Source organism: Solea senegalensis, linkage group LG21 (genome assembly GCF_019176455.1).
Source record: "Solea senegalensis isolate Sse05_10M linkage group LG21, IFAPA_SoseM_1, whole genome shotgun sequence".
Classification (NCBI taxonomy): domain Eukaryota; kingdom Metazoa; phylum Chordata; class Actinopteri; order Pleuronectiformes; family Soleidae; genus Solea; species Solea senegalensis.
The window spans coordinates 11832970-11859396 of NC_058040.1; the positions used below are offsets into that span (position 1 = coordinate 11832970).

Consider the following 26427-nt stretch of genomic DNA (forward strand, 5'->3'; position numbering starts at 1 on the left):
GTGTGTGACTAAACCATGTTTACACCAGGGAAATGATATCGATGCTATTAAAGCAGCTGTGAGCGTATATTGCTGCGATTTCACATCCGTCCTTTTTATTTTCTGTCAACGCCCCGAGGACACAACTGGGAATTCTTTTTTTCACCCTGTTGTCTTTGCTAAAGGTCCAGTGTGTCAAATTTAAGGTGGAAATAATTTTCATTCTACTTATTTTTATGTGTACAATCGCCTGCTTGTGTCATTGTTGTTTTTCTTGACCCCAGAATTGGCCACTATGTTTTTACAATAGCTCTCAATGGACACACTTTGACACCTTTTGGGTTTTGGAGTCAATACAATGAAGCCTCTTTCTGAAAAAAGACCCATAGTCCATTTTAACAATGATACGTTTATTATCGATAACAGATAGCACAAAGGTTTTGTTCAATAAAGTCATAAACACTCCTGGAATATAATGATGACAAATCCACCATTTCAGTCTTTACACAAATCTACATGCACGTCATGTGTCGCAATCAGACTCCAGGTGAAATAAATGGAGCCAATTTCGTTTGTTTTGGTTTTTTTGTTTTTCAAACAGTTTTCCACAAAATACTGATATGAAATCTTACACAGCCAAACAAAATGCCAATTGGCAGCAAAATACAAATTAAAGCAAACAATAGTTATTCACACCAGACATGACCTCAAAAGGGACATTCAGGAATAAATTGAGTCCAGAGGTAAATTGGTTCGTTCTTTGCACGTTGAGCTTTAGTCCATAAAAAGGAAAACCTTTTTATTTACCTGAATGATTTGAGTTTTTTTGGTTTAAGCTTATAAATTCAATGCAACAGATTTGTTGTTGTTAAAAAACAACAACTTGTGAACACTCATAAATGTGAGTTGAAAAATGTGACGATATATAGGCTTCTAACGCACAAGAACTTCTACATCTTTAACTACGTGAAATGGGTTTTAAATCAAACCCCTTTTTTTGCAACAAACTACTGTTGTACACGGTACAAACGCTTCATTATTCACTCATTACTCTCAACGTGTACGTTTCACGTGTAGCACCTACAGACCGTTCTGCATTGGAACACTGAAAACGGCAAACTGTACATTTATCCTCACAGCAATTATTGACACAGACGATGTTAACATTTTACCGTCAAAGAGCTTGAAGAGCAGTTATTGTGGACATTTCACTTCTCACAATTGCATTGATGTAAACAAAAGACTTTTTGGTTATGATCTTATGTTTGGTGGATCATATATTGTTGTAAAAGTTCCAGAGTAACAGCAGGAATCATCGTGGCAGCTGAAAAGTTTATGGCACATACAAGAATGTCCTGAGTGGCAAATCATTGCTTCCGCTCTCCTCCGTCCCAACAGTTTACTGCATTTTGTTTCTGTTCTCTCTGTCCTCCATCTTCTGTTCTTACGTCAGGTCAAGAATGCCTTCCCCCAAAGACGTATCAGATAAATGTCCAACAGTGTCCAAAGTCCCCTCGTCTCTTTGGTTAAACAAATTATTAGCACTCATTTCAAGTTTTAAATGGTTTTTGACATTTTTTCATGAGCCAGTGGTCATGTGATCACTTCACACCTGTGCTCTTGTTGCTAAAACGTGTCAAAATGGCTGCTGTGAAACAGGCCCATTGTTCTTGAAGGCGTCATCAAAAACCTCATGGTTTAAACATCTGATTCAGGTGTAGTGATTATGTCTAAAACATCTCAGCAGTAAAGCGAGACGTTCCAAGTCCAGTCCAACACCTAAAGGTTTTAAGGTTCAGGGAAGAATGCTGCTCATCCTTCATTGCTCTCTCGGACCTTCTCCACTTTCTGGATTAATGTCATGAAGGTCGGCCGCAGTCCCGGGTCACTGCCCCAGCACTCTGCCATCATCTTGTGAATCTGCGGGAGATGTTAACAAAGAGGAAGAATCAAATCCCTGGGCGATTTCATTAAAACAAATCTGCGTTGCTTCTTGTTTTCATATTTTTGCTGACCTCCTTTGGACAATTATCAGGAGCAGGGAGCCTGTATCCTTGTTTCAGCAGATCTATCAGATGGTAAACAATCATCTGTCCCTGCTTTTCATTCCCCATTTTGTCCATAAACACCTGGAACAAAAAAGAAAAATCAAACATTCTTGTTTGGTTAAAGTTTTAAAACCAAGTAAAACAAAATGATCCACAATTAAGAATAGAATTTTCCTATTTTTCAGTAGGTCAGACGTCAACAGGACAGAGTGCTCAACCAAGTGATTTGTCCAACACTTCAGAGCTAATTATACTCCCGTAGTTTAATAGCTCAATAAAAAGTAATTCATGTTGGAAGAGGAAAGTGGTAACGTCATAACATAAAAAAAAACATAAAAATAAAAAATAGGTGCTGTACTGCTGGAGGGCTGCAGTTCTTGTCACTGTAAGTGAAGAGTTCGTAGAGGACGACGCCGAAACTCCAAACATCTGAGGCCACGGAGAACTTGCTCTCTGTCAGGGACTCTGGAGCATACCTGCAAGACATCACAACACATCGTTTACACACACATGTTACCGTGTGTGGGACACACAACAAACCACACACATATTTAAAAACACCAGCAAATAATTCAAATCATTCATTCATGGCGACTTTGCAGTGAACCCAGCTGTGTTCACTCACTCTCGCCAGTCAAGGGTGAAAAGGACCTGCAGTTTGTCGCTCTCACCAAAAGATGGGGCTCTCTCCCGGCTCTCTGACAGTGTAGTACTCCTTGTCCTGTGGCAGCACCTTGGTCAGACCGAAATCTCCAATTTTCACCCTCATCTCGCTCTCCACCAGAATGTTCCTCGTGGCCAGGTCTCTGTGGATGTAACGCTTTGTGGCCAGGTAGTCCATCCCCTAAAATGAATCAGTCATATCATTATTTGATTGTTTGGCGTATATATTTTGTGGATTTCCTGTTTTATTTTGACACGTCCTGTTTTGGTTTGATACTTGACTGACTGGTCATTGTCGTGATTACCTGCTCCGCCCTAATTAGCGTCACCTGTGTCTCGTTATCTGTCCCTTCCTAGTGTGTGTGTGTGTGTATACTCACACACTTGTTTTTATATTGTCTTGTTAGCTCCTTGTGTCCAGTTCCAGTCCCTATGGGTTTGGATCATTGTAAGTTTCTTTTTGACATTATCCTTGTGCCTTTTGTTGAGATAAAATTGTTCAAATGAAATGTAGACTTTGCTGCACTAACCATGACATTGATGCTGCCTCATGAAACACTTAAAAGCTGTAGTACTTTTTTTCCATATAAACAAATGTCTGTTATAATCAAACCAGTTATAATCAGTTGTATGTAACTTTCTGTCGTTCTCAATATGGCAGTGTTTTGTTTTCCGTGTCTGTGGTGACACAGTGATGCTTTCTCTCATCCCGAATGATGGAGGGAAGGCCGAAACATTAAAGCTATGACGGCAGCAAACTGTACGGTTAAGGAAACAGAAGTGAAGTGAAATGTTGAAAGAGAACATTAGATTCTCTGAAACACAAGAAAAAGACCGAGATACCGAAATGAATATGGAGTAGAGTTGTCCTTTAAGAAAGCACCTGAGGTGTAGGGTAAATATGGGCTGCTATATACACAAATTAGGTTATCATTATTATCATTATTATTACCTTGCAGATCTGCGATGCGTAGAGCAGCAGTTTCTTGGAGTCAAAATGATCCTTGTGTTTGATGAGATAATCTCTCAAGCTGCCGTAGGGGAGGTATTCCATGATCAGCCGCAGGTTCCTTCGTCCTGCAGACGGAAAGAGGCAGAGATAATAATGAGGAGTGGAGGCCCGAGCTTTAAGAGGCTTTTATGAGAAGATCTAGATTAATATTTTTCATGGACAAGATCATTGATGCTCTGGGCGGTGAATGTGGAGACGGTCGAGATGGTATTATGTATGAAAAAATGTTTATCAACATGTTTTATTTTTATAGTTTATTGGGATCCTCGTAAGCTCTCGCGGTGCAACAGCTACTATTCCTGTGATCCAGGTGAGGAACTTAGAGCTGCAAATTAGTTTCATTCATAGATTATTAGAACTCTTACGTTAGGGAATGACAGCTCTCTGTCCTCAGACGAGCATGGACAGATTCTTTCATGCACTAATCTTTTGCAATCTTTCCAACTCTGAAATTCTTTGCATTGACATGGCAAAATACAGGCAGACAGATGATGTGTTCATACCTGCACTGTAGCAGACTCCTTTGTATTTGACTATATTTTCGTGCTGGAGCGACTTGAGGATCTCAATTTCCCGCTCAAAGTCCCTCATGTGCTCGGCTGTGCTGTGCTGGAGTTTCTTCACAGCCACCACGTCACCTGTGCTGTCCTGCAGGGGATCGTATCGGCACATCTCCACACTGCCAAAGTTCCCCTGCAGCGCGGGGTCGACGGGAGAACAGACAAAGTGTTATCATTCCATCTCAGCTTCTAGCACATTATGTTGCTGCCAAACGTTTAATGAGCACATCTCACTTTGCCCAGCTGCTTGAGAAAGATGAGGTGCCGCTCCTCAAACTGGGCGGGCTCCTGGCTCTCGGAGGCCCACGGGAAGCCGAAGCCTCTTGTCCGGTTGGGCAACATGTCGCTCTCCACTAACAGCTCATAGTCTGCAACCACAGAAGGACGCAAACTCACAGTGTGCACATGACCTGTAGCTCTACCCGTCTACCACGCGTCTTCCTACCTGGAGTGAAGAGGCTGTTAAGATCTCTGATAACTGCTCTGAAGGATGGTCGATACGACGGCTCATAGTCCATACAGCAGTTTATTAAATTAGCCAGCTCCGTCCATTTGGGGGCCGGCAGCTGATGTCTGTCCTCATAGAACAAATTCTTCTGCAGAGGAAATGAGTTAAGGTCAGGACCTGTGCTGTGTATTCACCCTCTCTTTCATTCTTTCATCAATTATGAAAATGTAAAATGACTGTTAAGACAATGGAACAGTATACGTTTAAGGTGATTCAAAGGAATAGTTCAACATCCATGGAGATGCAACACACTGGTTTTTTGTTTTATTGGAGCTATTTCTGCTGTAGAACAGTGGTCATTTGTTGGCCATGGCAACCACCAACAACTCTATTGTCTTACCTTAAATACAACATTCTCCCTAATGTTGAACTATTCTTTATGTAATATCTGTCTTACAGGGCATTCTCGGTTTGTTTTTTGTGACCTTGGAGCAATCCAGAGTGCTGAGTGGTTTGTCTCCGCCACTGCAGATCTCCCACAGGGTCGTCCCGAAGCCCCACTTGTCGCTGGCTAAACTCAAGTTTTGGGGATTGTCAATGCACTCAGGGGGAACCCATGGGATGCGCTCCACCAAAACTGATGAATGGACATGTAGAGAAAGAGACACATGAGAGTTAGAAAAGTGAGGGGTGGGAAATACATAAGAGGGCTGAGACAATCACACCAAAGGAAACCTGTTTGAGTGGACAATATTTCCACATGACGTCACATAGGTATGTGTCTACTCACACCAAGATAAGGACATGGGTCTCACCTTCTCTGGGCAGCACGGTGATGCTGATGCCAGGATCGCTGAGCTTGATGAAGGGCAGGCTGCCTGTCTTTCGATCCTCCTCTCTGATCAGGAGAACATTCTTGGCACAAACGTTTCCATGGATGAGGGTCTTATCCTCCTGTGTGGACACAGGACAGGGACTTGGATGATTTAATACTCTGAATCACTAGTCTTAGACTTCTTTAATAGCACAGGATGTGTTATTATCATCCCATTTAGATGAAAAAACATGTTAAAGCACAGCATATTTAAGTGGACACCAGTGTAATTGTAGTTGACAGCTAGTGTATATACATGTAAGTGCTCTTACCAGGTAGTGCATAGCCCACGCCAGCTGTTTGGCCACTTCCAGCTTCCATGTGATGTTGACACAGCTTTTATTCTTCTTCAGATAGGTGTCCAGAGAACCAAATTTACCATACTCCTGCACCATCATGTCTGGCAAACAGAGAAGAAGGAGGTCATTATAGCTCACTTCCTGTGGTTTCTTCAATGACGCAAATGACATGCAGAAAACAGAATATTCTTCCGACTCGTGAATTTCGTTGTTGACAGTTAGGCATCTGGTTCAGTCCAGTTTATTTTCTCACGTGTGAAATCTGGCTTTGGTCATGGAAATCGAACAGAAACACTCTTGTTAAGCTACTGGCAAAATATTTGTCAGGTGCGTCTCAGCATGTCGTGAAAAAGACACTTCCAAAATCTTTCCAGTCGCAGCTTTTCTCTCCCGTCTACTTTTCGCTTCCAGTTTCCAGCTTCACTGCCCTGATGTGTGTGGGCAGCAGTCCAATAATGACTGAGACCAGGTGGAAGTTCAGGTCAGAACACAAAGCAAGTGAGCAGGTCAGAAACCTCATGTTTGATTCTCTAACTCTGATTTGTCTTCTTCTTCCACATCACGCTAATCCACACAGATGTCCACACAGATGTCCACACAAACTCCAGGCCAGGATAACAAAAGAATTCTCCCTTGTGTTTGTGTGAGTATGTGTTGTAAACTTACTCTCATCACCACAAACGCAGACGCCATAGTTGAGGATTAAGTGCTTGTGGGAGAGCTGGCTCATCATGCTGGCTGCTTCAAAGAATGACTGTGAGGGAGAAAACGGGTCAAACATTTGACTTCAAATGTTTCTTTGATCTGATATTCGATCGCTCACTCAGTCAACAAACCAACCTCGGAATAATTGCGATGAGCCTTGTCCAGGATCTTGATAACGACGTCTATCTGGTGTACCTCTCCATAGTCTCCCAGCTCTTTCCTCACACCACAGAAGATCTTTGTGAATGTTCCTTGGCCCAGACTCTCATTCTAAAAACAGTTTAAACTTAAGTTAAAAAAATCATCTGCTTTGGAAAGACGAGTTTCACCATTTCACCACCAGCAAAGGACCAAGCTTAAGAAGCATGAACCAGATTCAACAAAATCAATCTACAGTTGCAATGTCTGAGGTTCTTGACATAAAGTAGTTCAGCTGAAGTTCAAAACAGGAAGAGGAAACTGCTTGAATCTCCGAAAAAAATAACTGAGAAGACAATTTAGCAAAAAGAAAAAAGGGGGAAACCCTGAGTTCTTTGATTCATGGAACAACTGGTGTGGTTTTACTGTGACTGACCTGTTCCACAAAAGTGCTCTTATGACAGAAAACATAGTGAGACAGAAATGGATCAAACACTGAGGTGACAGCGTGACACAAACAATGGCACACTAATGTCGAAAGAGTTCTTTCAGCGCAACACTAGCAGTGTTTTGGAGACAGAACACACGTGAACTTTAATTCAAACTTGACTTAGAAAATGTCTACAAACAGGAAAAAGCCCTTGCAATAAGTCGGTTATCTTACAATGTTGAGATCCTCTTTTCGGATCTTGTGGAAGACCATCTGACTGATGTGTTTGTGGAGGGAGGGCGACAGAGGAACCTCTGCACCTTGATTATTTCTGCACACCAGTAGGTTGGATTTCTCTGGAGGGATGAAAAGGGATTAGGATGGATTTAATCACTCACATTTTGACATTACATTTGATTAAGACTAATGTTAGTAGAATTAACTACTTCTGAACTTGATTCATTTTATAAAAGGATAAAAGAGTTTTCCCACCAGGAGACCAATTATCACTGACTTTATCTGGGAAGTAAAAGTCTTACTTTCAGTATAAAATGCAATATTTAAAAAAGATTATTCACTTCTCTTGGTGACTATATATAATTAAAAATACAAAAAGTTGGCCTGACCTGAGCCTATATAGGAACAAGCTATTTGTTTTGCCCCCTGAAGTCCGTATTTAGAGGGACTAACTTGCCTGCTAATGCCCCAGCCATGGAGACAGAGGGAGTCTCCACTGAGTTTTTTTTATTTGTTTATAGATAAAAATGTGACATTGGCAGCATGTAAATGAGGCGGTTAGATGAAGACCTTTGGGACCTCACAGAGTTGAGTATTGAGTAGTTAGAAATTATGTAATGAAGGAATTTAGTGCTGCACCCTGTTTGCCACATTTGGAAACCAGTGCTCATGTGTACAGTATGGTTTTGAAACATCATGTCTGCATTTGAACACTGACCTTTCGGGGTGGGGGGGCAGCACCTGGTCAGCTGAAAAGTATATCCTTCAGTGCGCAGCGCCTCCTTTTGATAGCAGTGCAGAAGTTCCCTCAGGGAACCGAAGCTCCTCTTTGCTCCGCTCAGAATGTACTCCCCTGTTTCCAACTTCATAATCTGACAGTGCTTGTATTCCACCATACTTTCATACTGATAATGAAAAAAATGAAAAGACAGATTTGCAGGTAAGAAAATGTTAGATGTTATATGTTACGACAGTATATGGAGTATAAATCCATATCCATTCATTGTTAAACTGTGAAGGGACAGATTAGACTATGGCGTGTCGCCACAGTCAAGGTAATTAAAGAGAAACATCATAGTCTGTTGTCTGGGATGTATGTAGACTCAAGAAGTTAATTGCTCAACGCCAATATCAGTCATGTAACAAGACAAGTATTCATGCACTCCTGTGAAGATAAGCATTATGCAACTTTTTGTGCTTACCCCGACCACAAAAGACATAAAGTATTTGTCGTAGTGCCTCGGGCTGCAGCGAAGGATGTACAGTCCCTGGTGATTACCAGAGCGCCGCAGCTTACCAATCGTGAACTCCATTCTGTGAGCAGAAAATGTGTCTTAGTACGTGTATGTTATGGATGCGCAAGGACACGTGTGTCGTTGTGCATGCACATGTGCACTACTCACGAAACAGGGCCATGATAGTAGCTCTGAATGCACTCCAGGAGTCTTGGTGGAGCCGCCTCTTTACACAGGTAATGATTGGCATCGGCGACCAGTCTGTAATATCCATCAACTAACGACACGAACGACAGAGCCTCTGATGGTGAGTGGAATTCCACTTCCTTTGTTTATCAGACATGGACACAGAATGTAGAGGAAAAAAAATAATCGATTCAGTCCCTAATTTCACCTTTAAATTAATGTAAACAAAAGGATATTTTGCAATTAATTGGAACAGATTAGCATACTTCAGACTAGTATCAAATTAGTAGTGAAAGTGATACTAAATTTGTTAAATTGATCATTTTTAATCACTTAACTTGTTAACTGGTCACAATTCAAACAAAGCAAAGAAGATACTTTTAATTTTTATAAAATATATGATTTAGCTAAAGTTAAAGGACCAGATTGTAGGATTTAGGGGGGTCTATCAACTGAAACTAAATACAGCATTTAATAAATGTAAATGTAAATGTATTATCAACTGAAAATTAGAGCTGCTGTGTCTTCGTTACCTCAAAAAACGAACATATCAAACACTGATTCCACTGTGTTTTTGTGCTATCTGAAGGCCACCGTAGTTCTCACATATATACTTAGGTATTCAGTTCACTCTTATTTATGCCAATAAATCCTACACATTGGTCCTTTAAAATGAGAAAAATCTAATAATTTTAAAAGTGAAAAGCAGAGTGTGTAGTAGAGTATACTATACCAGGATTTGGCTGTCCTGTCTGGACAGTGTAACTATGCGACTCTCTGCTGAGCCTTCTTTGTTAGCTTGTTTAATGTTGATGTCGACAACCTCTGGAAAGTCGCAGTACATCTGTAACTCCTACAGACACAAAGATAATACAAAGGCATGATTAGGTGACATTAGATCACAACATTAGATGATGACACATACACTATTGTTCTTGTGGTAAAAAAAGAAATACAAGACAGCGTGACACTGTGGCTGACTGGTACTGCACAAAGGCATTACCAGTGCAACGTGTACCCAGCTCCCGGTGCTCACCTCCTCCGCTCCCTCTTCCTCTTTTCCTTTTGACCACTGGATGCCTTTGTTGCCCGTGACAACGATGGTAACACTGTGTGCAGAGAGGTCGGTGACCTGAAAGTGTTCAGAGTAGAGGTGGGGCAGCAGCATCTCCAGGTTCATCAGGTACTTGAGCTTGAGGTTGGACACCGTTGCCTTGCATTCACTGAACTGCTCGATGAATCTCTTGAAGCGATAGCGGATCCTCTTGCGAGTCAAAATGTTGTACTCCTGAATGTGACTTCGCATGCATCTCGGCAGGAAGGATTTGTAGCTGAAAGCCGGGTGGAAGACGGGGGACAGTGGTAAAGAGCAGATGGAAATGATAATAACCAAAAAGATAAATTATTAAAGTAAATTTACAGTATTAGGGGCTGATGCTTACATAAATATTTATTGTGTTCAACTAAAATTATATTACAGCAAAAAAAACTTGATCAGTGCATACCAGCAATATTCTATGATATAATATTGCTATAATATTATAGCAACAATAATTTTCTTTGTTATTAAAGCTACATGTTATGTAAGGCAAAATATTGCAAGTACAGGAGACGTATGTGTGTATGTCTGTGTAACAGACATCTTCCTTGTCCTGTGGACTCTTCACATTAGAGTATGATATAAAAGGCCAACTCTTCTTCTGCATCAAACAAGATGGAGGCACAAACATAACATACAAATCATATGCAAATCATACATAACATACAGTATCTTCTGGAGCCAACTTGGGACAAAGTGAACCCAGAATTTAATTGAAAGCATAAGGAAACATTTTTAACGACAATAATGTGAATTATTACACAAGTTTCTATCGGGCAATAAAGACTTAAGTGATAAACGATAAAAGAAAAGATAAAAAAGAGACGAGTGGGGCAAATGAAAGAGGAAACAGACGCAACACTGAGTGCTTTGTTCCGGAGTACTGATTCACCTCAGGGAAAATGCATTAAGTCATGCAAATGTAAAGGCCACGTTAAACAAATGATGTTAATGACGGATTAGATTTTGAAGGGAAACTATAGACAATGCCACATTTCGTCCAAGGACACAGCACACAAGCTAAATACAGATCATTTCAACTTAAATGTTATCTAACACAGAAACTATTCATTGTGCTGCATGCACACTGAGATCTAAAAAAACGCTTGTCACATTGCTGTGAAATCACTATTAATATGCTGCACCACATGTGCACATGTATATAACATTGAGCATTTCACATTAAGGAGGAAAGAGAGATTAGCATGCATGTCTGACTGGATGTGAGACTGGACAATTTAATGTTTTACATTAAAGCTAGTTCCTGTCTTATTGGAGTGGCTTGTGATGGATGGCGTGACAAAAAAATTATATCAGGGTATTTTTTTATGCATGAGCATGAGTGAGTACTCCGGCAGGAGATAGGTGCAACTGAGTGTGTGTGTGCGCGTGTGCTCGTTTTGCACGAGTGTCTGACTCTCAGACATATTTTCTGCTAAGTTGGTGGACTGAAGTGCTTTTTGCTGCAATTACTAACAGTTATTTCTTCAGCTTTAGCTATTTCTTCTTCAGGTTCTCCATCGAACAGTGTTTTGCCGCGCCACGTTCCACTTTTCATATCCCCATGTGATTTATGAATTAGGAAAATTGACTCTAAATTGACCATAGGTGTTAGTGTGAGAGAGAATGTTTTTTTGTCTCTATGTGGCCCTGTGATCGACCTGTCCAGGGTGTACATATGTCAGCTGGAATTGGCACCAGCGCCCCCCGTGACCTTCATGTGGAGGATAAAGCAGTACAAGATGGATGGTCTTGAATGTGGTATACAAAAACATTCATATCATAAAAAAAGAAATAAAGAATACCACCCAGCACTAGGTGTGGCTGATCAGTGTTGCTTCAGTATCTCTCTTGAATGACAAGAGAGCATCCTACCTTGTATCATTATATATGTCCACAGGTGACTGACCGCTCTCTTTAGCGAGTCTCATCATGTCTAGCACCGCCATGCCCAGATACTCCTCCTGCAATTCGTGGCTCACCGGCATTTGAACCCAGCCATTAAGAAAATCACTGCGCCACTGAAAAACAAAATTAAAAAAAGAGGGAATGAACAAGGGGATGTAACTACATCGTAGTTGATGGGACAGAAAGAGTGGGCTAAACGGATGCAGAATTCCTTATGTTAGAACATGATGACTTAATTTCACCACAATATGAGTCAACACAAACAACTAATTTAAGTAAATCAGGTTATAAACTCATATTAAATTTTAAGCCAGAATTACACTCAATTCTCTTAGATTTACTATTTAATCAAATTCTTTCTATTCCAGGATGGACAGGATTAGAAATGTGTTTATTTGAGGCTCAGCTCAGCTCCGGCAAAATGTTTGGTTTGGTCACGTGCAGAGGAGTGATAGTGATTATATTGTACAAAGGATGTTGAAGATGGAGCTAGCAGGCAGGAGGAAAAGAGAAAGACCACAGAGAAGATTCATGGATGTTGTGAAAGAGGACATGAGGAGGACAGTTGATGTAACAGAAGAGGGCATAAGGGAGAGGACATGATGGAGGCAAATCATCCACTGTGGCAAACTCTAAAGGGAGAAGCCACAAGAAGACGAAGAAGAATAATTTAGACATTGGGCCTGTTCTACAGCAGCAGCAGGATTCTGTGCACAGTGAGCAGCATGAATGTTTCTATGGGTCAGTCTGTTGACTCACAGCTCAGTGTCAGTCCATTTAATACAAAGCACAACAGAGCTGCCAAGTCGACACACGCATGCTTGAAAATTATTAGAATATATGGAGAAGATGTTTCCCCTTTCTTAAAATGAATTTCTTGTGAGACATCTTTATTTAACGACTCAGCCTGCTGTTTCTGTTGAATGGGCTGAATAAATGAATTTGAAACAAATGCACATTTACACAAAATAACGCATGTTCTGTGTGCACAAACAAAGGAACACACACAAACACAGAGTCAAAAGAAGCCTGAGAGAAACTATTTCACACTGTGCTTTTTTTTAACACTCTTACCACATTTCCTGTTTTCTAAACAAAGAGGACTGTGTTTACATGACAGACAGACAGACAGACTATCACTATCTAGGAGAAACGGAAACTAGCATTTGATGTTGGTCTATTTACCATTGTATTTTTAAAGCGGCCACAGCATCGTCCTATCTCACTTATATGTGAGATATGGAGGTGTACTTACAAATATGAAGTCGTTTTTATGGTAAAAAAGAAACGTCCTAGTCGCTACAAACAAGCCAATGTAAATGTCTCATCACTGACGCTCCCGTCAGCCGTGCTGTTTCAGACCAAAACCACACCCGCAGAACACGTGATTGGCCAGCCAACGAGAGCTTTCCCACTGTCTTGTGATTGGCCAGTTACCTGGAAGTGACATAACTGGCATGCCAGCTATCAGACCGGCTGCTCCCCCTCTGGAAAGGCAGATGCGCCGCTAGCAATTATCAAAACATTGAGTAATACCTGATCCCGTACGCATTTGATCCGGAGTCTGACCCAGAGTCAGAATACACCGCTCCTTCCTTTAGGTGAAGTTTGGTGCTGTGTCCTGCTTTATATTGCTACTTTCAGAAGAAGAACTACTCTCGTTGTAGCTGCTGAGCATATCAGCATGAGCAGTTCTTCTCCTATGGTTGAAAGTACGTCACTGGATGTGCCGGACTCTAGTGCCCGGACTAGGAGGCGCTGCTGTTTAGATGAGAAAATCGCCAGTGACGTAACTAGTCAACGGAAGTGCCGTTCCGCTTCATAGAGCTCAGGAAAACAATCAAACCCTGCACTCTCAGCAGTGGCTTAACTGATTGTTATGGACTTTTAGGGCTTCATAAACGAGGTAATGACACAGATACACACAAAAATGCAGCGTTACTTGGCACTTCTGGGCTATGGGATCTTTAAAAGTAAGTAAGTCAGAAAGACTTGGGTTGGGTGGTGGTTTAGGAGCCGACATTAGGGGACATTAGTCTTAAAGATGCTGTCTTGTTTGCTCTACACCCAAAAACAAAAAAGTGAATGCACACTAACTCTAAGTGTACAGTTGAACACAACAAATGCATCATGCATTGAAAGCAGTAAATATCTGATTTATGCTGACGCTCATTATGAAGACTAACCTGAAAAAATAGGTACGCCATTACACAGTCGTCCATCACAGATGTCTCCATTCCCTTGGACACACCATAGCGATGTGCATAAAATGAGCTGGTGTTGTTATACCAGCCTGGAAAATAGTATCTGGACAGAAGAAGAAAACCACAGGCTTAGGAAGTAATACAATTCAACAACACACAAATAGAGAAGGGAACATGAGGTATCTGAATAAAGAGATGTATAAAACATACATGAAATGTCACAGTCTACCTGATTCTGAAGAGCAGGTTTTCTCTGTCTGACTGGTTGAGTTTTAATATGTGATTGGGAGGGAACCATATCCGGTCACTTTCCCTCATGAGGGCAAACAAGTTGCAGTAAACTGGAGCAATACCTGGATTGAAAATAAAAAAAGTTTTTTATTAAAATCAAATATTTACTGGAATGAAACACAGATAGATTTTTCTTTCATTAAACATCACTGAGAATGTGCTGCTCTTTAAGTCAATGTGTGGGAGCAACTTTGTAACTGAGGATAGAGTCTGGGACATCCTATTGCTGATTTAACTCATCCACTACTCTTGATTTTAAGCCATAAAAACTGATGCTAAACAACGACAACTGGCCAGTATTTGGACATAAACATAGTCGTGTGTGTGTGTGTGTGTGTGGGTATGCAACACAAACACAGCCTGTGGTAGCACGGTAGACTAATCACAGCAACTTCTCAACAAGATGAATGATTTTATCAACAAAGACTTGACACTTCATATGACATCGGCAGCCTGAGCTGAGCACTTAAACATGTCTGGGTTTTTTCCTGTCCTTGCCCACATTTCTTCACTCTTTACTTACAACCACAACAGTGTGGTAGTAGTTTGTTAGCAGACAGAAAATGTCACCGTACGTCAGGAAGTACTCACAAAAATCGAGCAGTGGTGTATGGGGATAGGAGTGTGTGTAACCTCAACAGAGGAAGTCAAGTCGGACGACTGATAGGGTTGATCGCTAGGCAAGTCTTACCTGGTCTAAGAATTGCATTGCCAAGTAAATGACTGTGATTCACAAGAATTAAATAACCTTAAGAAATATCATTCACATCTTTTAATCTAAAGGCTGGACTTTGCCTTTGTTTTTTTTTGTTTTTCAATTTTATTTCTGTGTAAGACAATAAAAGTAGACGCAAATCATTTTTAAAGCTTCAGTTACTGTACGCGACTTAATTCTGGTTAAGATGTGACATCCTCACTTATCCCAGCAAATTTTAACGACCTAGTTTGTCTTTTATCTTCTATCTTAATACAAACAGCAAAGAAAAGTGTTGAGAGTGACCAGGCAGAGACAACACAGAGCAATCTTGAAATCACATGACTATTATTTGCCAGTGGTTATTTGCCAGTGCCAGAAATTAGAAAGAGAAATGCATCGTAAACACAGACAAAAAGCAGGAAGTAGGAAATGACAAAATGAGTAAAAAAAAAAGAGAAATGCAAGGCGAAGCTGAAAAAGTGGAAGTTGAAAAAACAGAGAAAGCCTGGTTTGTTTCTTATCAGAGGGAACAGAGCAAGAGAATGTGTCAGAAAGAGATAGAGTACAAGCAGAGCGGAAAACAGACACAACATTCAACAACTTCCTGATTTAAATTTGCTAAAAACAGCAGGCAAAAAGCCAACCTGAGTATTGTGTGACTTTTTCTAAACTAAATAAACACCTAATTCAGTTTATTTTGGGAGTAAATAGCTTTGGAAGATGAAGCAAAATGAGGATTTTTACCTGGATGACAACTGATTGCATAGTTGAAAGGTGCATAACGCTTAACATCACACAAATGAACAGTTTACCAAACTGACAACATTGCACAGGGCAGGGTGTCCTTAGATGACCTTGATTCATCAGAGGGATTTTCTTCTTCACAGGCAAGAACACTTACAAAAAATGTAATTTATAACTGTTCATATACAGTCTTGTTGCATAGTTGTCTGCTTTAAAATTAAAACCTTTTTTGTCAAGGTTTACCGATCCATAATCACGAAGGAAAGAGAAAAGGCAGTCTTGCAGAATTATGGTGCATTCCGTTGACATTGGTGTGATGTCATCTCCAAGTTGACTATGTTCCGGTTAAGAAGTCGGAAAAAAACATGGATGCAAAAGTATCTCGGGCTAGCCATTGTTAGCAATAACACACGCACTTCATGGTATTTTGTACACAAAAATAGCGACATGTCCATGGATAAAAGATTTAACAGTATTATGTGTACGACTGAGTGCAATTCACAAGGAAAGTAGCTGAGTTTTTATACTATTTACACACGTGGCAGCTATCTTGGAATCCTAGAGACCCAGCTGTTCTCTGTACCTATAGATGGAGCAACAGGCAGATTGTTCGGAGGACCAAGACATAACATTACAGATTTAAATCATAACTTTATACTTTACAAAGTCCATATTAAAGTGGTGTCACTCATTGATGAAATTGTGTTCTGTTGTGTGTGTGTGTGTGCAGGCATCAGAAATGAGATCCACTTGCGACTCACCACAAGCTTTCGCTGCAGCGATGCACAGATCCTCCACTACGTACTCCCCGGGTGGAAAGGTGAGGACATTGTCTGAACCTTTTACCCCGTCCCCTTCTCCCTCCTTCCCTTGGTAGTGAAGGTGGACAGTGAGACAGGGGGTGTCCATGTCCTGCTTGGAGTTGTTTTCTACAGCAGGGTCGCAGACGGGCAGTAGCCCATTGTGGTTTGCCGTGAGAACAGAGGTGGGTGAGTCCATTTCCGTCAGCAGAATAATGTGCTACTGAAAACCAGCATTTACCTGTAAATGAGGAAAAGAGAGAGAGTGAGAAGAAAGGTTCAGAAGTAATATTTTGTATAGCATGTAGCTGGCTTATAGAAGCATATGTGTCTGTAACTGACATTCTGTATTCATTTTCTTTGCCGTTACATTTGATACACACAGAAAAGTCACTATAATATCTCATTCTGTCATAATTATACTTCGCCCAACTATTACATTCATATTAGCCTCAAATGTACTGTTTTTATTCCTAATAGCATTTCAGCATACCAGAGTGTCACTAAACCAACGTGTTCAGCATGGCAAACATCAAACCTGCTCAGCATCAGCTAGATGCACTGGAAACAGGCTATATACTACATGTAGACTAACTGAATTGGAGGCCAGTAGTTAACAAAGAAATTCAGAACAATACAGTTACTATTTAGTTTGAGTGGCCCATTACACGCAATGGGGATAATCTGTTTAATTCCACTCATGTTATAACCTGACTGTGTGATCAATCAACGTAGTCAGAGTATGAAAAATATGAAATCAATTACTCAGTGTAACTAGATTAGCAACACAATGCATCTTTAGAATTTTGATTTCACTATTGTATGTCGAGACTAAATTGTTTTTTTTTTTCCTCCTGGCAGTGTTAGTGTGCTTTGTTTATGTTCGTGTTTCACATTGTTGCACTTCCTCTTCATGGGGCGTGGACTCATCATCGGATAGCAACACCCTTCTCTGTTTGGACAGTATCTCCAGGTTGAGATGCTGAGTGTTTTAAACTTGGCAGTCTATGGTGTACAGCCACTGCACAGGACATTGACATATTATACGTCATTCCATACAGTATCTACCTCAAAAGAACAGTAAAAGGGTCAGATGTCTAATTTAGGGCAAGGGACTTTTTTGCACGTCCATGTCTCTACGGTAGCTCATAGAGATGAACCAGCCAAAGCATGCATTTCACCTTTTTTAACCAGAAGCTTACTATGCAAACAAAGAAGAACAACATATTTTATGGTTTATAGAGGCCACCATAGTTCATGGACACGTGGGAAAGATAGGGGTGAATGTACTGTAGGACTCCTCTGTTTGTTACTCTCTACAGTGTCACCACCAAATTATTGTTTTTTTTCCCTTTCTTTCGTCCTAAGAGCAACTTTAACCCACTTGTCAGATTGGAAATGTACACGTAGAACAGTCTGTGAGGAGGGAGAACAGCTGGCATATTGGAAAGATGTCTCAGGTCATCTGGCTACTTGTGCTTCTGTAATCAGGAGCAGACTAACATTGCAGCAACACACACCAGAAGAGTGAATCTGTTTCAGTAATGATATTGCATTGTGTTAATTGTGTATAAGAATACATTTAAATTTGGGTGGAGTGGCCTGGCTGATTGTACTCATACCCACTGTAAGTCGCTTTGGATAAAAGCGTCTGCTAAATGACATGTAATGTAATGTAAGATGACTACTGGATATGGAAGAAAGTAAGCTAATGGGACCAATATTTTTAAAATAAATGATTAGCTCTTTATGTGTGAACATGGTTCTGCAGCTCAGGGACTAATGGGGTCTTTTTTAATGTATTTAAAGACTTGTAAAGAACGTATGTGTTAAAAATAAAAGGTGTTTATGATATAATGGAAACCTAAAGAGATAAAAACTGAATATCCTACTGAGAACTATTACTGATATCTTTGCTAAAAAATAAAAGATCTGTACGTGCAAATCTGGCAGTTTACCTCTAACTGCAACTGACAAAAGAAAAGTAGATCCGTCCATTCTGTTGTGTGATTCACATATAACTGTGTTCCATCTCTACTGTCTCTACTGTCCATTCTCATTTCTACTGTCCCTCTAAGTGCATAATGTCCTGTTATTCTTGGCATTAGCAAGGGAACAGAATCCGTTTTATCCCAAGTTGTTTTTGCAGATGTCTGTGGGATTTAATAATCAAGTGTTTTATTACTTTTTTATTATCATGTGGGAAGTGGCTCTGTGACCACCATATTTGGTGTTTCAACTAAGACGTGTATTCATATGCATACTTTGTTGAACATACTCTCAGTTTAGTACAAAAACGTCCAGTTCCCTAAATTCCTGCAGTCATGGGCCTTTTGGCTTGGCTTGGATTCAGTAAATCAAATGTTGGATTAACTGCAAGTTCATGTCTTCAGTGCGGGCATGTGTGACTAGTGAACAGATAAATCTTGTATTTTATGATTTTCGATGCACATAAAGAAACAGCATCATCCTCACATACTGATAACTTGATTTGAAGGAAGATACAAATGAATGAAATGCTTTGGTTACCATGTCAGTAGTTACCATGATATTGGAGTGTGTTGCTGCAGGCAGCCCAACACCTTAAGCCAGGCAAATAATGGTATCTGCATTAAATACACTGCCTGGCCAAAAAAAAAGTCGCCACCTGGATTGAACTAAGCAAATAGGTAAGGGGTTGCTGCAGTTGGTCAGGTCTAGGTTCAGCAACATTATGTGCCCAAAGAATGAGGTCAGCTCACTACCTGAATATAATAAATGACCAGATTATTCCATCAATGCATTTTTTTCTTCCCTGATGACATGGGCATATTCCAAGATGACAATGCCAGGATTCTTTAGGCTCAAATTGTGAAAGAGTGGTTCAGGGAGCATGAGACATAATTTTCACACATGGATTGGCCACCACAGACTCCAGACCTTAACCCCATTGAGAATCTTTGGGATGTGCTGGAGAAAGCTTTGCTCAGTGGCCCGACTCTCCCATCATCAATACAAGATCTTGGTGAAAAATGAATGCAACACTGGACGGAAATAAATCTTGTGACATTGCAGTAGCTTATGGAAACAATGACACAGTGATTGAGTGCCGTAATCAAAGCTAAAGGCGGTCCAACAATGTTACCCTTTTTTTTAGGTGGTGACTTTTTTTTTGGCCAGGTGGTGTATGTTTATGCTGGCTGTTGCTACACTGCCACAGTGGATGTGCTGTGACTTCCATGGTGTTATGGTGGTGCATTATGCGGGTGTCTGCCCTCTCTTTGCAGATGTTGTCCCCATGTCTGAAAACATGATGCACTGGCTTTCTTCCACATTCCAAAGATAATGAGCTACTCCCAATCAGAAATAGTTGTTTTTCTTTGGGATTGACTTCTGCTCCCTTGTGAACTTAAAGCTTGATAGCTTAACAAACCCATTTCAAATATTATTTAATACATATTCAGCCTTCAAAAATACTCATACTCATTTGTGTACATTTTATGAACAGCAGGGGCGTTGATGCAAAATAAAAGAAAGATATTGGCAAATAATTTGTTTTGGCATCAGCGTGGCAGCTGGACCTTGTTGATGCTACATGGTCACTGATCTCTGAAGAATGTACAGGAAAACACTGCTGTCTCACCAGTGTGTTTACACACCCAAAACGTTTATCGTCAAGCAGACAGGCAGTGAGTTAGACCAGTTTCTTGCTGAGCCTTATCAGGGCTTTGGTGCTTGCAGAGGTCAGAGCTATCAGCTTAGACACATTTTGCTCTTTATAGTTGCTCTGCTCCACTGTAGGCTGCTAAGACCACCTCTGGATGTTTTGTACTTATCAACCAACTGGTGGGCTTCCTTTAAAAATAACAACAGTTGCTAAATATTTTTTAGAGATCTGCTGACATTGTTGTGCAAAACTGTGTAATTAATTTGCAAAACAATTACCAGCTAAATGTATTTTAAGTTTTCTTTATGGGCTGCCATTTATAGACTAGAATAGAATATCTCTGTCATTGCAGCATGTGCAACAAACTTGAGTGAATTCCTTATTAGGGCAAACTGAGTATTAGTTGGAACAGCTCAAAATTAGCTTCTGGCTACACGAAGCACAACAGAACAACAGAACATCATTACACTTCAAATGGCTCAATGACCTTATTTAGACCACAAATATCACAGGGTGTGAGTGACATCAAATAGGAATGGAAATGCTTGATTACACAATCCCCGTCCCCCCCCCCAAAAAAAGAGTTCCGCTCCCCTTGACCACAGCACCACAGGGAAGGAATGTTAATTCACCAGCAAATCCAGACATCCCATGCATTGCATACACACAGGGATTTATTGGCCATAGGGGGCCTGACAAAAATAACTTGCTCATTTTTAAGTCTGAGTTGTTTCATTTATACATTGGTTGAAATACAAACAAATCTGTGTAAAGTACTTGGATTATATTGGTTTAGTGATTTTAAAAGTTTATTGGATTTGGCACATAAAAAGCAATTCACTATTTCAATGTAAATTATGTTTGTTCCATTTAATAACCATCACAACAATCTTCCTGACAGTCATGTGAATGCTTGGCATGCCTATTAAACGTTAGCAGAGTAGCGGCAGTCATGGCCAAATTCATAGCAAGTGTTGCTAAATAATGTTGACGGCATGGTATCTAATTGGTCCATCATTGATAGGTGCACTCCAATAAACAAACCAGCAGCAACAAACAAACCAGCAGCAGGGAGAACGGCCTTGTCCTAGAGCACTGTTTGGTTGGTGTCTTGTTCAGGCAGACATGATATAATACATGATTTAATTGGCTAGTGCCTGTGCTGGAATATGTGCATCATGACGTGATTTGACTGGCTGCCGATCGCACTTAGAGAGATGGACATTTTTTAAACTTCTAAGAAATTGATCTGCAAAGCATTTTGGCAAAGTTTGCTGTCTACCCATTCTAAGTGAATGAGACACGTTTCAATTGACACATCCACCATGTTCTTGTGACTCCACCGTAAGAAAGCAACTTGTTTTCAAGATCAAGGCAAAGTCCAACAAACACCTGGGTGCTTCATCTGTCACAGCTTTGTGAAAGCTTCGACTGTCACATGCCCATGAAGACAAAACCCCTCCCATCTATTCATTATCATATGTATACTGCTTGTGCTTTAAAACAAGCATGGGGAGCTGGAGCCAATCACAGCTGAGACTGGGCAAAAGGCAGTGTTCAACCTCGTGGGGACTGGTCGTGAAATCACCTGTAAAAAATGTTAATCCTGCTTTGAAGCTTCCAGAAGTGCAATTTGGCCAGAGCAATTGGAAGATACCAGCTGCCACGCACACTGGTATCCTCTCATATGTTATTTGTTATTATGAAATATATACCTGAACCTAGAAACTGAGATCATTAACTACTCAGGAAAATGTTTACTGATGTTATAAATTAAGTAAGAGGCAGGACATTTTGTCATAGACTTCTATTCAAACAAAGTTCTTTTTGCAACCAGTGAATAATTACTTCTCTGAGGGAACCAGGAGACGCCATCCATTTTTCATACAGTCTATGAGTGCAAACTGAACAGGTCACACAGGACACAGAAAGGCAGTCGTCAAACTCTGCAGTGAGGCGATGGTGCTGACCACTATAGAGGTGGAATGGTCAATGAGCCACCTCACCTCCCAACTGTAACCAAGCTGCTCTGCTCACACTGGAAAATGCTTCAAATTTTTCATCATATGGCGAGGAAGAGTGCACATAGCAGCTATGCTGAGCAGAAAATCCATCCACTGCCTTAGAGTTTCTAAGCAGCATATCAAATGGCAACACACAGGTTTCAAAACGTGAAACACCGTCACTGCTGTGTGATACAATATTTCAAAAAATACAAACAAAAAAACAAAACACTAGGTGCTGGCCAGTATTGAAACCATTAAGATTTGCAAAGTAGTGAATTTGACCTCTGCATTTAACACATCCTTTTTACGTACCAGTAGTGAACACATATGGGTGATAATGATCTGTCACACATATCTTCACAGCCTAACACCCACTAAAGTAAACAATGTCACCATATCTGTTGCAAATCTACTTTAACCACCCCTGCCTGTGGAAGACGACCAAAAACATTAGTTTCACTGCAGAACGTAATCTTCAATGACCACACATTGCAGGAGCTTTGTGTCTAAAGTCCATGTTGTCATGTGTTAGTCCTCCTCACCCACTTCCCACTACATCGATGCAAAGCTGTGGTTGTTTCAGTGTTTTTACACTTCCCCAGTGCATATTCTTGTAATGATGATTTGAAATAAATACAACGCTCTTTTCCTTCTCACAGAAGAAATTCGGCCATCAGACACATGGCTAACTACTGGAAATTGTTCTATTATTTTGTGTCTCTGTGTTATGTATATCATCAATGCAGAAGCAATGCACCACCTTTATAAGCTCCTGTCACAAGATTTAAAAAAGAAATGAGAGTAAACACCACAAGTGACATTCTGTAGTTGAAAGTAATCCACAAACCTTAAACCAACAAATTATGTCCTGAGATCAATGGGGAAATTACTGGGGAATGTACAAAAGTAAATATTTGAGGCACACTCTTTCCCCATTATACCATTAACAAATACAATGTAATCAAGTTATCATCATGTTATTGTAATCAAAGTGGAAAGGGAACACAGGCTTTCTCTTCCTCCGTTTATGTACTGTTGGCTCAAGACAAAGGCACTGTGTGTAAAAGATTAAAAAAAAAAAAGAAACATGGAAAAGCTTTTGTCATCCTCTTCTGAAATGTCACCCATTTATTTAAAAACCATGCACAGTGACTTAGGTAATAGGAGAATACCCTTACAAACACTTACTTACAGTCATATGTGTTGGCAAGGATTTTCAGTCACCCACATCAAAGGCAGTGAATTTGTCTAAAGTAACACACTTCCAAAGATAAATGAGGTTCTGGGAAACATTTTATCTTACCCCAAACGGCGTGGAAATGTTTTCATTCTCTTGTTTTCTGGTAGCTGTGAGTCTCTGTCTATGCCCCAGGACTCCTAAGATTGTAGCAAACATTTTGGCAAAAATGTGACATGCAAAAACAAGTCACTGTGACTTTGCTGTTGCTACTTGTTTCAGTTTAAACTACATGAAACAAAATGTTTCTCCATTACAGCAGCTTATAGCACTGCGTGACCTGAATAAACCTGACCCCACCGATACAATAAGAATGTACTTTCCCCATTACTGTCAGCATGTCTGTGTTGCTGTTTGTATTCTACCCATAAAGAACTAACTGTAAGGACTTTGACTGGTAGCCTAAATAAACAACACTCCCTACATAAAATCAATACATCATATTAAATAAAGTAAGATCATATTATACAAACCACTTACTCTTGATAACATGAAAAGAACCTACAAACAAGAATACTACAGGGCAGCTTTTACAGCATACCTCACACTTAAATAGATACTTTTATTTAGTAGTTTAGTTTTTTAGTTTTTATTTAGTAGTTTATCACAACAAGTAAATCCTTGTTGTGATAAACGATGAGTAAACAATACCATAGCTCGGTGATCCCCTAAACATAGTTCACTGTCAACTTAAGAAACAATATTAGTGTCAAGTTTGTGGATGACTAAAATATTGCTATCAACACTGCATCTACTCTCAAAACTGGAAAACAGTATGACAATTTACCTGGAAGATCAACTGACTGCCCAGAAGAGAATTAACTACAACCTGGCTGGTACGTAAGATGCAGTCCAATAAAACAACCCTATCAAAATATGGTGGTTAAAATGACCAGATTTTGCTGACACCATCGTAGGGGGAATTGACTTATTACTAAGTCAATCACAAACACACATCACTTGAATTTGATTCTCATTTAAAATATAAAATCACTTAAAACCACCTCTACTTCAGTAGAAAAGCAGCCTCAAATTGTTTTATTTTTCATTTATTATATTATACCAGTATAGGCAGATTTGTAACATGAAATTGCACGTATAAGTGTGAGGTGTACATTTAGGGACAGACGTTATACATGCAGCTTTAATATACACAATTTAGTTTATCATTTGTTATTAGTAAACCCTGGGATAGCCAGTCTTTCAATGAGACAGCTTGATAATATACCAACTTTCAATCACATTATTCCAATCCAAATACCAATGATCACAGAATTGGACAGACATAAAAACAACAAAGCTGGTGGTGCCCTGAGACCTTAACATCATACAAGACACAGTTGTAACGTGAAAGAACCTGCACATGGGGGGGCAGCTGTGGTTCGGTGGCAGTCTTTCAAACCGAAGGTAAAGGTTCGATCCCCGGCTGGGCTAGTCTATATGCACATGTCGACAAGATAAATAAATGCTGTGGCAGTGTGTAAATGGGTACTAGAGATGTGTGCTGCAAGTAGACAAACTTAGAGAGGAACATAACTGTCACTGGAGCATTTTTAATAGCAGCACTTTATGTTTCCTGTGTTGTGTTCAGCACTTAATGAACTGTAAACCACACGAATTAAGTTGTAGCATTAGCAACCCAACAGTGTTAATCACCCCAGCTCGCCATGCTAGATCTAACGTGGTGTCAGGTTCAGTTAGGACACAGTAATGACAGCTCACACGCGTACAAATACACATACACCCTCTAACTTACTCGTGTTGTCTTCTGTTGTGCTGCTGCTACTCCTGAATGACTTAGTAGACCTGAATATGAGCCGGACGCGAGCAGTTAGCTTTAGCTAAAGCCACGCACACCAATCGACGTCAAGAGGTCAACAAAAAGTGCTGTTATTCATTCCGATAACTGCCATATTCCGTCGCGGTCACATATTTAATACAGTGTCCGTGAACGCCTCACCACAGCCACTCGTGTCACTTTAATTCGGGGTGAATGTACCGCTGCTCTGGTTCACACTCAACGGTCTACAAGCCGCAGATGACAGCGCGATAATAATAATAACGCTGATATGATGGTGATGGTCGTGGTGGTGAAGAGGGCGGAGCAGGAAGCCTTCACACCGCTCACTTTTCTTCCGTGTTGGTGACACATGGATTCTTTTTCCTTTTTTGTTTTCTTAAAGTGGACTAAACTTTATGCCTCACAGCTCCTGCACATGTCTTCATCAGCAAATACCTGTTAGTTTGTACTTGTGTTTTCAAATACTGTACTGTGTCCAAGTACTAATTTAAGGGTATTTTCATTTTGTTTAAACGTGGGTGAGTTCAGGGGAAGTGGGAAACTGTAGTCGTGTGTGAGCCATGGTGGCAGAATGTGCCCAGGGCCGGTCCTACTGTTTTGGCAGCCCTTTACATCAAGCCTATTCAAATGACAGTCCATGGGCCACATTTGGCCCTAAATTGGTGGCCCAGCCTGTGGTCCCACCAGACAAACACTTCTGTCTCTAAAATAATATTCCTACATAAATACCCATAGTAGGTTTAATAGCACTGATCGTTCTTTTTATATTCAAAATCGGGTCTGATCTGCCACTCATTCCTCTAAGCCTCTGTATTTAAAATAGTGAACATGAGAAATGCTTGTTCCACATTCCACATTCCCCTTAATCTCTTCCATGGTTTATTTTAATTTCACTCAAGTGGGATTAGACTTTTTAGCAGCTAAGGAGTTGTTTGTTCTTTTTTTATATGAATGTGTCCCAATGACTCCACATCATTCCAGATTATTGCACACCACCTTCTATTTGATGTGAATGTGTCATCTTGTATGTGCATGTTCTCAAACTACTGTATGTGAGTGTTTGCTCTATCTCTTTAGGCAGCTTTGTGGACCGCAGGGTCACAGGGTGGTGCTTGCAGCGTCCTCAGACTTCCTCTCTGACCAATACCTGCTCCACATGGGCCAGTGTGGGTGTAGTTTC

The 26427-nt window shown here is 40.4% G+C and overlaps 1 protein-coding gene across 1 annotated transcript; it reads right to left on the reverse strand.

Moving 5' to 3' along the window:
* Positions 1-372: 372 nt before the first annotated feature.
* jak2a (Janus kinase 2a) lies at positions 373-25494 on the reverse strand. Its single transcript, XM_044053625.1, has 24 exons — positions 25203-25494; positions 16519-16798; positions 14255-14378; positions 14008-14128; positions 11789-11934; positions 9851-10145; positions 9548-9667; positions 8797-8954; positions 8596-8707; positions 8112-8298; positions 7391-7512; positions 6724-6858; positions 6550-6637; positions 5857-5984; positions 5526-5664; positions 5196-5347; positions 4708-4858; positions 4497-4630; positions 4206-4395; positions 3643-3767; positions 2699-2871; positions 2386-2503; positions 1995-2108; positions 373-1899 (listed from the first exon to the last, which is right to left on the reverse strand). Exons 2-24 carry the CDS (start codon positions 16754-16756, stop codon positions 1792-1794), a joined length of 3378 nt encoding a protein of 1125 aa, XP_043909560.1. The 5' UTR covers positions 16757-16798; positions 25203-25494; the 3' UTR covers positions 373-1791.
* Positions 25495-26427: the final 933 nt, after the last annotated feature.